The 13,735-nt window shown below is 51.5% G+C and overlaps 1 protein-coding gene across 1 annotated transcript in view; it reads right to left on the bottom strand.

Moving 5' to 3' along the window:
* Positions 1-13,735, bottom strand: part of ALG9 (ALG9 alpha-1,2-mannosyltransferase) — an 80,695-nt gene that overhangs the window by 9,462 nt on the left and 57,498 nt on the right. Inside the window, exon 14 of the mRNA XM_056107583.1 lies at positions 10,534-10,664. Coding sequence (XP_055963558.1) covers positions 10,534-10,664 — 131 coding nt within the window. The remainder of the gene's footprint in view (positions 1-10,533; positions 10,665-13,735) is intronic.

Genomic DNA, 13,735 nt, shown 5'->3' with positions numbered 1-13,735 from the left:
TTGATAAAACATTTTCTAAACCCCTACTCCAAGGCTTCAAAGACCTCACAAGAGATGTGGTTCTGACTCTAAGGAACTCTTAAGCATCAAGGTTGGGGAGACACAAGCCACTTGGAGTCTGACCAAAATTCAGAATGAGGGAATTAAGAGTTGCTGTTGGGCCGACCTTTAGCTAGCAGAAAAGCTGCGACCCCAGAACTGTGGTCACCCCTCAACCCTCCCCCTCCCCCGAACACATATACTCTACGGAGTCTCCCAAAGCCCGACTTTATGAGCTCCAAAAAGAGAAAGAAAAGAAGTCGTTCCTCTTACAACGTCAGTGGAGCTTGTTGAGAAGCCAAAATCTGGCCAAAACATATCAGTCGCTTTCCCAGAGAAAGGGGAGAGGGATCCCAAGAAAGTATTGAGGAAAAAACAATGGAATGAACCAAGTGATGAGCAGAAAATAAAAGAAAGAGATCAAAGTGATAGAATAGTGGGTGGGATGTTTACCTGGCCGGCAGTCAACTCTGATTTGATCCCAGGCACCTCATATGGTCCCTGAAGCACGACCAGGAGTGATCCCTGAGCACAGAGCCAAGAGTAAGCCCTGGGCATAGGAATGGGATGCGGGGAGGAAAGCATAAGAGAGAGCTGAGCTGGAGCGATAGTACAACAGGTAAGGTGTTTGCCTTCCACGCGGCTGACCCGGCATCGACCCCCAGCATCTCATATGGTTCCCTGAGCACGGCCAGGAGTCATTTCTGAGTGCAGAGCCAGGAGTGGCCTAAAGTGACCAAAAACAAAACAAAAGAAAACAAAAAAACCCCAAAAAACAAAAAAAAAAGAAAAAGAAAAACAAAAACAAAAAAAGAAGAAAATAAAGCAGAATAGATCGATGAGTCAAGCAATAATGATACCAGCACAGAGACTGAGCATCTACCTTATGGCCTTCTATTCTGACACAGATGAAGGAGAGGGCCGGCTGTGATTGATGGGTAGGGAAAGCCACAAGCACTTCAATTACTGGGGAGGAGGGAGAACGGCTTCTACCCAAAGGCTTTGAACACCACGGCGCACATCAAACTGCTGGCCTGCAACCAAATTCTGCCAGAGGGTGCAGCCGCCCTTCCCACCTGGGCAGTAAGAAGCCGCAGATGGAAAGAACCTGCTGGACTACTTTGCTCACCAGATGTCCCTTTGGTAAGTCATCTTTAAAGGTGGAGAGGGCACCCCTTTGAGTTATCCAATTTGGATGGAGCATGGCATCAAAAGAGCTCTGATGGCTTTCAAACATTCCATAAATTCTTTGACACTCCTTCCATCAACAGGAAAAATTTAATTCCTCTCTCCTTGGACATGGGCAATTCAAGTGGCTTGCTTTGAATGAAGAGAATGGAATGCAAATAATACTGTGTAAATTCCAAGGCTTGGTCATAAAAAAATATATAGCTCTTGGAAGCTGGCCACCATATCATGAGGAAGCACAGGCCACGTGGAGGAGCCTCATTTAAGTGTGCTGGCTGGCAGTCGCCGCTGAGACCCAGCCAAGAGCCAGTACCAACTGCAAGACACACGACAGCGCCTTCGAGATGCTCGTCCCCAACCACCATCTGATGCTCAGGCGTAACAACCCAGTCGAAGAACTGCCTCTATAAATGAACCCAGATCCCTGAGAGAAGCAGGAATAAAACTAGTGTTTCTCATCAATTAGTTTGGGATGACTTATTAGACAGAAAAGCTGGGAACAAACCCTCCGCCCTAATTTGTCCTTCACAGTGATAACTCTGCCTGTCTTCTTACTGGCATGTGACAGGAAACAGTGCTGCTTAGAAAGGGATGAGGGGATACAATGGTGGACACCAATCATCAGATCACCGCATCACGCCAAAATGGAGACAGATGCCAGAGATTCTTTGTGGTTGGTGTTTTCTTTTCTTTTCTTTTTTTTTTTTTGGCGGGGGCGGGGCTGTGCCACTCCAGGAGATGCTTAGCTTAACTGTTTGATCCTGACTATTCACTGTGCAGGCTCTGGGGTGCAATGCTGGTCAGGTCTGGAGGTACTGGGGACGCCACTGAGAATCCTGCATGGGTGACTAAAAGAACACAACTACCTCAACTCGCCTTCTGCCTGGGGGTCCTCTGGCCAGAAAGGTTCCAGCTGCAGACCTCAACCTCCTTCTGTCTTTTGTTTATTTCCAGTTCGGGGGCCACCCCGGCGGTGTGCAGGCCTGCTCCCAGCTCTGAGCTCAGGGGTCTCCTGTGGCATGTGGTACTGGGAGGGGATCCCCGGCCCCCGAGTTGCCCCTCTCTCTAGCTCCGAAAGCTGCCGACCACTGACTTGCCCTCGCATCTACTCTTCACTGGCATTACAGATTTGCAGGGCCCTGAGATGTTGTTCCAATGAAGTCCCCCCGGTGATCTCAAGCCCCTCCCCAGGTAAGCCTGAAATTCAGTAAGGCGAGGCTGGTATGCTCAAATGCAGCGCAGGAGAAAATCTCACTATCAGGAGAAACAATGGTGGAAGCCCGGCAAGGCAGACACAGGGCGCCTACAGCTATGAGCGTTGAGGGAGAGGCCCTTGAGGCAGCAGTGGGGCCTCCCCAGCTGCTCTTCAGGCTCCGAGAGGGCCCCATGGCACAGGCCCAGCCCCCACCACCCACCCACAGCCACGCGTCCCCCCCCCACCGCCGAGCTGGTCCTGGACGGTGACACTCCCTTCCCTCCTCGCCGGGGAATCTCCGAGTAGGCCTTGCCTCCACCCACTTACCGGGCCATTTTCTCCCGGTGTCAAAGCTAGCAAGGCTGCTCTTGCAGAAGTTTGCGACAGGAGACAAGATGCGTCTCCCAGCGACAGAGGTGACTGGTGAAAAGGACTGTGTGGGGGGGGAGGGGGAAGGGCGGGAAGTGGGGAGCATGCCGAGCACAGGCCTTCAGAGTGCAGAGGCCTTGGAATGCCCTCTGAGGTGCTGGGCTCCATATCAACGCTCTGCATGCTGGAGGCCCTACGTTCAAGCACTGACACACAGATACTTCAGAAATGGTCGGGGGGCTGGAGAGATAGCATAGTGGGAGGGAGCTTTTGGCAAGCAATCACCTTAACCCCTGTACGACCCTGTACTACCTCTCCGGTCCTCAAACTAGATAGCCGAGGCCGGTCGACGGCCACACCAGGAAACAGCAAATTAAATCACAGAAGTAACTGTGGCAAATACACCTGGCACAATGGACTGTGGGTCCAGGGGGTGTAGCCTCCTGCTCCCCTGTCCCTGCTCTGAGGAGGAGGCCCTGGGCTCCGGTTCCAGCACAGCAGACCACCTGGTCTGTCCAGGACGCCCACTTTCACTTTCAAAGCGTTCTGACGTGGGCAGGAGACAAAAGGTCGCTACTTATGTGTCAACCGAAACTAAGGAGTTATTTAATTTCTTTTTCCTGATGCTTGGGCCACTCGCCCCAGCAGGCTGCTTTCTAGCTTCCCACATCCACTCCTGGTCCTTCTCTTGGAATTCCAGAAGTTTCTCTGCCCCTGGATCACCCTAAGCTTAGGTCATGCTCAGGAACCCCCCCAGAGCGTTTGCCTTTCTTTGAAGTTGTAGCACACAGCTTGGCACCTCCTGTAATCTTAACGCTGCTTTCAAGATGTTTCCATCCATGTAATTACAAAAGCTGTAGGTAACTCAGGGGCAAATTCTCACTCCCAGAGCTGCCAAACCTGCTGGCCTCAGGACTTAAGACAACTCCCCCGACCAACTCCTCAGAGCGTCCTGAATGTCTGCCTTTAAAGCAAGGAACAAGATTGGAAGAATGTATGGAGGAACTGGACTAACCGTACAGGGGTAGCTTGACACCAGGTTCAATTCCTGGCACCCCATATGGTCCCCTGGGCCTGTCAGGAGTGATGCTCTGATCTCTGAGCTCAGAGCCAGGAGTCAGCTCTGACTATTGCCGGTTGAGGCCCCAAAACAAAACAAAAACAAAAAACTCTTGGTCTGCTTGGTTCTGTGTTTAAGGCCAGCCTTCCTTGATACTGTGAGATTCCAGAGGATAGGAAGCTTCGTCACGAGACACCCAGATCCCCGTCAGTGCCTGGCAGAGATGACTAGGTGGGTACCAGACGCCTGGGTAAGCAGTCAGATGGGTAATGGAAGAAACAATCTCGGCATGAACAATCAAGAAAATGGATTTAAGTTCGAAAGAATTCAACACTTAAGAAACTGACTTGCATTTCAGAAAAGATCATGGGCCAGTAGATAACAGTTCTCTGTGAAACTTCCTTCTCTTAGAAAAAGCTGGACTAGGGCTGGAGTGATAGCACAGTGGGTAGGGCATTTGCCTTGCACGCGGCCCGACCCGGGTTCAATTTCCAGCATCCCATATTGTCCCCCGAGCATGGCCAGGAGTAATTCCTGAGTGCATGAACCAGGAGTAACCCCGGTGCATCGCTGGGTATGACCCTCCCCACCAAAAAACTGGACAACAATGAGGGCTACAGTCCTGTCCAGTCTGAGGTCTAGAACATGAGTGACCATGACATGCAAATCATATCATTTCTTATGATGTGATTTTTCCAAAGTATAGAAATCATTGTTTTGAGAACAGGAAATGGAACAGCACCAGAGAAAAAGGCTCAAAGATACTGTCACAGAGTGACAGCAAAAGACTCATAGCGCTGACGACCTGGTCAGACCTACTGACCCCTGGTCAGCTATGGGAGACGTTGCCAGGCAGACAGGAGCAAATGACTACAGCAAACTGGTCTGTGGGGTCCTGCTGTTTTGGCAGTTAGATCAATAGGAACTAAGAAATGCTGAGGAAGACAAATGTAGAGAAAATCAGCATGATATTGTATCTGGAGGCAGCCTGCTCATTAACTGAAACATTTCTGTTTTAGAATTTGAAACCTCGGTTGGAGAGATAGAACAAGGGTTAAGGTAGATGCCTGGCATGTGGGAGAGCCTGGTTGGCCCCCTGGCCCCACTCGGTCGCCTGAGCATGGTTGAGTGCCGCTTTGGAGGCCCCTGAGCATCACTGGGGTGGCCCCCCAAGAAGCCCTGAACACAGAGGACCTGAGAAGTACCAAATCCTCAGAACCTTCGACTGGCAGGGACCCTAAGTATTGCGAGCATCGCCTAGGAGGTGGCCCCCTAAAGTATATAAGATCATATCTGTTGTGCTGATGTGGAGACCCTATACTTGACATACCGTCAGTGACCTGGACCTTTCCAGTTCTCAAACCAGCCAATTTTCTTCCTCAGCATACGGTTATGGAAACAATGTCCTGAGTACAATTTATGGGGAGTGGGAGCCCTGCAGAGGCCCCAGAGGCCTCCCCTCCCTGCTCAGTGGGCACTGGGTACAGGAGGATGCAGCAAGGCGAGTCAGCAACAGGACCCAGGAGGTCAACTTGGGGTCCGTCTCTCTACTTTAGGAAGTTGTTTAACTTGCAAAAGCTTTTGGTCACCTGGGAACATCCCAGCTAGAGAAAGCAATTCTTATGAAGACCAGGTTTTGTGGGTTTTTTGTTCTTGTTTTGGGTTTTGTGGAGGGGGCCAGGATATTAAAGGGAAATTTGGGGCCACGCCCAGTAATACCCAGGGGTCAGCCCCAGAGGTGCTCAGGTGACCAAATGCAGTGCCAGGGATCAAACTGGGGTCAGCTACATGCAAGGCAAGCACCTCACACCATACTATCTCTCTAGCACCCAGTACTCTACTTCAAATGTAGCAAACAAAAATATATTTTTTCTGTGTGCTTTTTGGGTCACACCCAGTGAAGCACAGGGGTTATTCCTGGCTCTGCGCTCAGGAATTACCCCTGGCGGTGCTCAGGGGACCATATGGGATGCCAGGAATCAAACCTGGATTGGCCACGTGCAAGGCAAATGCCCTACCCACTGTGCTATTGCTCCAGCCCCAGCAAATGGAAATTTTTTAAGCTTGGGAATGTTGCGTTCTGGAGCTTGAAATTCAGCCTGATCTGGCCTGTCCACAGCTGAAGCCTCCTAGTTCCCGCCCACTCTGCGGCCAAGTTCCCTACCTCAGTACTGCTCACTGCTTCAACCAGCAGCTGACAAGCAGGCCTCTGACTTGTTTCTGGGCTGCCCCTCTCCTTCCACCCCAGCCCCACCCTCTCACCAGGGCAATCTCAGGTGTCTGCCCTCCTGGGCCCTCCCTGGCCCCTCCCATGCTGACCAGGCCTGCACTAGCCGCTCCCTCCTAGGCCCAGGTAAGGTTTAGCACTGAAATGACTCTGGTCTTATTTACAAGGGTATGGAGGTTTCAACATGGGAGGTGCTCAAGAAATATTTATCAAATGAATCCATTTAGGTTTTCTTTCCTTTTTCTTCTTCTTTTTTTGTTTTTGTTTTTGGGCCATTCCCAGTGAGGCTCAGGGTTTACTCCTCGCTCCGTGCTCAGGGATCACTCCTGACAGGCTCAGGGGATCTTCTGGGATGCTGGGGATTGAACCTGGGTTGGCCACGTGTAAGAAACGCGCCCTCCCCGTTGCACTATCTCTCTGGCCCAATTTTAGGCTATATTTCTGCCCTTCAACTCCAGGGCCAAGGGAAGCAAGATGTTTAGGGAAGGGCAGCACTGCATGGTCTTCCAACTCCGCTCCCAATGGCCAAGACACGGAGGGTCCAGCGAAGTGATGCTCGGCCTGTCTCTTGCAACTGCATGATCAGATCTGGCATTCTGCTCACCAGGTAGAGGTGGAAAGGTAGGAGGGACAGTCCCCAACACCTGCTTGTCCCTCAAGAGATTTCAGAGCCTCCAGTGAGAAGTTTCCTTCATTCAGTCCCAAGTGTGCCAGCGGCTGCACAAGGGAGCTGGCAGAGGGGCCACGGGGACAAGGACCTCTTGTCACTCAACACCTCAAAATCCAGAAGGAGAGGCTAGGGGCCTGGATAGAAAGACTGGAGGCCCTGAGCTGATCCCTGCACGGCTGTCCACTGGCAAGAATCCGAAATGTGCGTCTCTAGCCCAGACCAGCTCCAGGTTCTGGGTGCCCACAGTTCTCCTGGCAGCCAAGCTACTGAACTGCCCAAACCAGTCTCCTCACACTGTCCCACAGCCTGGTCCACTTAGGTCTTTCCCGTCTCTGAGAAGGATAGCTTCTTTTTCTTTCTTTCTTTTTTCCTTCTTCTATTTATTTATTGAATCACTGTGGGAAAAGTTACAAAGCTTTCAGGTTTAACTCTCGGTCATACAATGATCAAAGACCTTTCCCTTCACCAGTACTCATTTTTCACCACCAAGAACCCCAATATACCCCCCCACCCCTCCCAATGCCTGTGAGGCAGATGATGTCTACTTAACTTTTCTCTACATTGATTACGTTCATTATTTTGACAAAAGATGCACCATTATTATTTAGAATTCCCCCCCCCCAACAATCAGAATTGCTGAAAAGGCATTGTGAAATACTTTGTTATCTATAGCTGGTTATGAGAATCATATAATGATTTTGGATTTCTGCAAAGAGCCAGATCATTACGAGATTGGTTTCTGCGCATCTGGCGTTATGGTTGTGCCGGAGAGCCACTCGTGGGGGGCAACTAGTGACCTCAATAGGGTGTGAAGGACAAGAGGATGGCTTCTTTTTCACCAGTGCCAAAATTAAAATGCTCCGACTCATCGTTATCACTTCTCATCCTTTCCCATTTCACTGCAATGTGGTTTTTCTTCTTATTATTTGCTTTGGGGGGGGGGGGGTCACACCCGGCAGTGCTCAGGGCTTACTCCTGGCTTTGTACTCAGGCATCGCTTCTGATGGGGCTGGGGGACCATACGGGATGTCGGGGATCAAACTTGGGTCAGCTGTGTGCCAGGCAAACGGCCTGCCCTCTGTACTACAGCTCTGCCTGCTGCTTTTCTACATATTCTCTGACTTGTTCTGCCTTACTTCCTCCGCTGCCTGCCCCCCGGCCCGAATCACCCCTGCCTTCTGTGTGGACACTCGTGGGCTTTATCTTGATTGGCCTCCCTACTTTAATGCTCATAGTTCTTCTCGGCACAGCCCCTGAATGAACTTCTTCTTTACTTTGTTTTTGTTTTTGCTTTTTCGGTCATACCCCGCAATGCACAGGGGTCACTCTGCACTCAGGAATTATCCCTGGCGGTGCTCAGGGGACCATATGGGATGCTGGGAATCAAATCTGAGTCCGCCGCGTGCAAGGCAAACGCCCTCCCCGCTGTGCTATCACTCCAGCCCCTCTTCTTTACTTTTTGAACGGGGAACGTCTCCAGCTGTGCCTGGGGCCCGTGGCACTAACTGGCAGTGTAGGCCTGACACTTCAGGGTCTGCGCCTTGAGGTGCCAGAGGCCTCCCGAGCCACAGCCAGTGGTACTCAGGGGGCTGGTGGTGCCTGGGGTCACACTGGGGGCCTCATACGTGCCAGGCATATACTCCAACCTCTTGAGCCACTTCCCTGCCCCCAAATGATCCTTTTCAAGGTTGGGGAGACTGCCCAGTGGTGAAACACCCTGCCCTCATGTCACATATATCACATGTATGAGGCATGGGTCCATCCCCATCTATAGCAGAAGACACACCAAGCCTCTGCTCAGAAGCCCCCTGTGGCTCTCTGTTTCCTGGAGAATCAAATTCTTCCAGGAGTCAACCAAGTCCTTCTTGACCTGCTCTGACGCCTTCTGGCCCGGCCATATCGCCTGTCCTGGTCAGCTCCAGCCACTCCTTGAGGGGCCCTCCGGAGGTCGGCGCCACGACAGCAGACCAGTCCCGACAGCAGTCCCAGTCTGTGCAAGGCTACCGTGACAATCCCCGTCCTGGGGACCCTCCCGAGCCTTCCCACTTCCCTGGCTCTCCTCTGCCCGCAGCCCGCCTCACCTTCCCATATGCCACAAAACTCCAGGGGTCAGGGATGAGAGTGGGGCCTCACACACGCAAACGCGCCCTCTGCCTCCGTGCTCCAGACCAATAAAACCCATTTCCTCACTTTTATGTTCCCTGTATGCTTAGCCTGCCCCTTCTCCGAGCACAGGGATCTTTGTTTTCTGACCGAAGTCTCTAGAACAATGGCAGGGATCCTGAGGGTTCCTGGGAAATACCTGTTTGGAAAGTCACACTGTTTCCTATTCTCTGGGAAAAGGCAATCCCAGAAGTGAGCTCTGACTCTGGAGGGTGCGGCTTCAGGCGAGGGAAGGACGCACGGGATGACGGCAGGGCTCAAGGACCCGTATTCGAGACAGATTCAAACACAAATACCGGCCTCAACACCCCCGTCTGTCCCAACGACAACTGAAGAGCACGGTGACCCACTGGGCGCTCACCTCAGCGCTCAAGGGGACTGGCATCCGGGTGGGCATCTCTGCCTTGGGCGAGTCCTGCTTGAACAGAACCTGCTTAGAGAAGCTGGATTCTTTTTTTTTTTTTTTGCTTTTTGGGTCACACCCGGCGATGCACAGGGGTTACTCCTGGCTCATGAACTCAGGAATTACTCCTTGCTGTGCTCGGGGGACCATATGGGATGCTGGGAATCAAACCCAGGTCAGCCGCGTGCAAGGCAAATGCCCTACCTGCTGTGCTATCACTCCAACCCCCGAGAAGCTGGAGTCTTACCAGCCTGACCAGGAACCTTCCTGAGGTTAGCTCAGTCCCAGGGGAGGTTCCCTGGCCTCTCCCTCCGGCTCCTGGTGTCCTGTCCCCTTCTGGTCCTTCAGACTCGAAGCCCAGGACCTGTGCTCCTCTGACATTTCTGGAGGACTGTCCTGAGTCCAAGTCCCTCTCTCAGAGTCTCCTGCCTCTCCTGTCTTCTTCGTTTTCCTTCCGCCAGGCCCCATGGGTCCTGGGCTCTGCCTACAAGTCTCCTTGAGCTCCAATGCACTGTTTCCCTGGACCTCTGCCCATAGACAAGCAATGCCTCCACAGTTCCCTTCCCCTCACTCCTTCACCTGAACAGCCCGGCCCTCTCTTCCCAGCAGTTCTCACACTGGCCTAGAGAGTCTATTTAACACTTAGGAAGGCCTGTCCCGGTCCTGACAAAACTTTGGGCCCAAAAACACTGGACACAAACTTTCTAGGTCCTTGGTCAGTCTTCCTAGTACTGTTAGAAGAGCCGATGCTGGTGGCCCAAAATATGATCGAGTACATGTAGCTTGTCTGTTTGGGGGCCACACCCAGTGGTGCTCAGGGCTTATTTCTGGCTCTGTGTTCAGGGATCACTCCTTCTGGATTGGGGCTTGAGGGAACATATGGGTTGCTGGGGATCAAACCCAGATAAGGCAAGTTTCCTAGCTTACCTGCTGCGCTATCTGTCTGGCCCCTTACATACATATATGTTAGTTTTCCTCCATGAATATGCTTTACTTACATCCTTTTATTTTGATACATACCAGAATATACTTTGCATTCATTCCGGTGTCTAGAAAAAGACAAGCCCTCTTTTAGATTCGTCAGGAAATTACATAAGGACAGGAGACATATTTGAGTCCAAATCAAATGAAAATGATGGCTACAAGAGTTGGAGGCCATCCTGGATTCCAACCTTGGTGCCACTAGTTCTGGTACATCTTTGAAGATCACATCACTCACCGAGAGGCATCGAGGAACGGTCTGTGGGCCACGCTGATCCACTCTTCACTGTTGGCTGAGTACTTCGGTTCCCGGGGTGCTTCTCTCATCGTGTCCAAATCCACTAAGTAGTGGCACTTGCTGATGTTGATCTGCAGTGGAAAAAGACCAACTCTTCACTAATTATCACCAAGGGCCCCAGAAGAGTGGGAATGTCTGCTACAGCCCTAAGAATTCCCAAAGAGACTTGGAAACACAAACTCCCGAGTCCTCGGACAACATTACCTGTGACCCCTCCACTCAGGTGGGTGCACTTAGTGTTATTTAGGCTCTGAGAAGGGACAGGGAGGATGGTCTAGACTCTGGCTGGGGGATTAAGTCCCTCCTGATCCACAGACACCTCTGAAGCGACCCCAAGTCCACAACCACCTCTTGCAACAACCGTCCTCTCAGTGCCGCTCTCTCCAATCCCTCACCCGTATTTCTTTTTTTTGGGGGGGGGGTCAAACCCAGCAATGCTTAGGGGTTACTTCTGGCTCTGCACTCAGGAGTTACTCCTGGCAGTGCTTGGGAGACCATCTGGGATGCCAGGGATCGAACCCACATCAGCCGCGTGCAAGGCAAACACCCTACTCACCGTACTATCACTCCAGCCCCTCACCCTGCACTTCTGACTAGAGGATGAGCCCAAGACAAAGGCTCCGTGTGAGGAGGCCCTGGCGGGTTCGAGAGCCAGCAGAGGTTATAGCACTACTTACAGGTGGCACAGAAAAAGAGTGCCACCCCCCTCCAAACTGTATCGAGACACCTGGAGATGGCAGGGGGGGAGAGCGCAGAAGCACCTGCCTGGCAAGGATGCAGCCCAAGGTAGATGCCTCCTGCTGCCCATGGGCACTGGGCATGATCTGATCTGAGAAGCCCCCCTCCCCCCGCCTGCGGTCCCCAGCACCATAGGGACTCCAGCTGGGCTGCAGCTAGGCCTGTGGCCAGGAATCCCGCTAAAGGAGTATAACCCCAGTGACTGCTAAGGCTGGTGACCAAGCCCAGAGAGAGAGAGAGAGAGAGAGAGAGAGAGAGAGAGAGAGAGAGGAGGCAGCAGGGGGATCTGAACAGAACTAGAACGGATGTTGGCTGTGGAGAGCTGGAGAGTATCTACCTAGAGTGACTATCAGCAGAGCTGCCGCTTCGTAGCTGCTCTCGTAGACACTCCCGGGAGCTCCCAGGCACCCACAGGAAAATGGCGCTGTAGTTCCTGGAACCCACGCAGGTACCGTGTCTTTCTCAACAGAACGTATGACCCTGTCTATAGAAGGACTCTGGCTGCAGCCCCTTTCAAACAGAATCACACTTTCCCTCTCACATCGAGGCCACCGGATGATTTAGTGGGCACGGGGGACAATTTTAAGTCTCCTTAATTTTTTTTTTTTTTTTGGTCACACGTGGCGATGCACAGGGGTTACTCCTGGCTCTGCACTCAGGAATTACTCCTGGCGGTGCTCAGGGGACCATATGGGATGTGGGAATCGAAACTGGGTCGCGTGCAAGGCAAACGCCCTACCCGCCGTGCTATTTTTCCAGCCCCAGTCTCCTTAATTTTTAAGAAGTTTTAGCCAGGGGTCAGGCTGATAACAGAGCAGGCAGGACGCCTGCCTTGGCAGACCCAGGTTTGATCCCCGTCTGACAGCCAGGGGTGATCCCTGAGCAGAGAGCCACGTGTAAACCTTGAGAACTGCCGGGTGTGGCCCCAAAACAAAAAAAAACAAAACAAAAAGAAGCTTTAACTCCTTAAATGCAAGGACACATTTCTATGAGATTAAATAAAAAATCAAAGATGGAAGCTAAATAATAGACCAGACAGGGTGAAGGCAGCTACCCTGCATGAGGCCAGCCCTGGTCCCATATGGTTTCCAGAGCGCTGCTGGGAGCAACTCCCAAACACAGAGCCGAGAGGGTAGGGCCTGAGCATTGCCAGGTGAGGCCCAAACCACACCCCCTCGAAAAATGAAAACAAAACCCTCACCAATGGAAAATATCACTAATGTGGTCAGTTTGAAAAAGAAAAAAAAAAAGGAACAAACTCTCCAGGGAAGAAAACTATTATTCACTCTTGGCTCCATGCCAACTCACTTACATGTATTTTTGCTAAAATTGTATCAGAGTCTATGAGCGTATTATCCTAATTATAACTGAGGAAGTCAAAACTCAGACGAGTGAAATAACCTCTTTTTTTTTTCAACACAAATATATTAAGCCTGTATGATATCAGAGGCATTAAATTAGCATTAAGGATACAAACTGAAATAAATAAGATACAGTTCCCGTCTTCAAAGACTTTACGGATCTGGCCGAAATCACATGAGGAAGGAGCAGAGCTATATTTGGGCCCAGGTCGGAGTGACCACAAAAGTCTTATGTCAGGACTGCCAGAGAATGAGTCCATCAGGGCCAGGTGCGGCTCTGGGGTTGCGCCTGCCTGGCTGTGGGCCTCCCTTACTTCAGTTCCCGGCAGCACCAGAAACCAAAAGGCTGAAGCAGAAGGAAGAGAGGAGCTCATTTGAAACAAACATTTCTCCAAAATTAAAATCAAAAAGAGGCTTCCCGGGGCTGGAGTGATAGCACAGCGGGTAGAGGGTTTGCCTTTGCACGTGGCCAACTCAGGTTCAATTCCCAGCATCCCATATGGTCCCCCGAGCACTGCCAGGAGGAATTCCTGAGTGCAGAGCCAGGAGTAACCCCTTCCAGGTGTGACCCAAAAAGAAAAAAAAAAGAGGCTTCCCTAGACTGCTAGGTCTTCAAGAAGGTCGCTGGAAAGATGACAAGATCTCCAGTAAACTGTCGACGCAAGGACAAAGGGTTGAGGGCTTTGGGATGATGAGGAAGTCTGGCTGCCTGTCACCACTGTTTTAATCAATACTGTACAGAGGTCCCAGTCAGCAAGGGAAGAGGAGCAGAAACAAATGGCAGAGGAAACGGGAAAGGAAAAAAACACGTGGTCAGTCTCCAGAGTCAGGCTTAGGGGTTATCCGTAGCCACAGGCTTCAAAGGCTCACAGAAGACCGTGGTCATCTCTGGCTTGCAGGAAACGCTGTTCTTCCCCAACTCTAACGCCCTCCCAGCACTATTTATACGTAAAAAGACTCTGGTCTCACATCTGTCTCTGCATATGGGCGATTCCTCCAGGGGAGAGAAGGCACACGGAGGATTGACGTCAGCCCCAATTCCA

This window comes from Sorex fumeus, unplaced genomic scaffold, assembly GCF_029834395.1.
Source record: "Sorex fumeus unplaced genomic scaffold, SorFum_2.1 ptg000169l, whole genome shotgun sequence".
Classification (NCBI taxonomy): domain Eukaryota; kingdom Metazoa; phylum Chordata; class Mammalia; order Eulipotyphla; family Soricidae; genus Sorex; species Sorex fumeus.
This window is presented reverse-complemented; position numbering and strand designations above follow the sequence as displayed.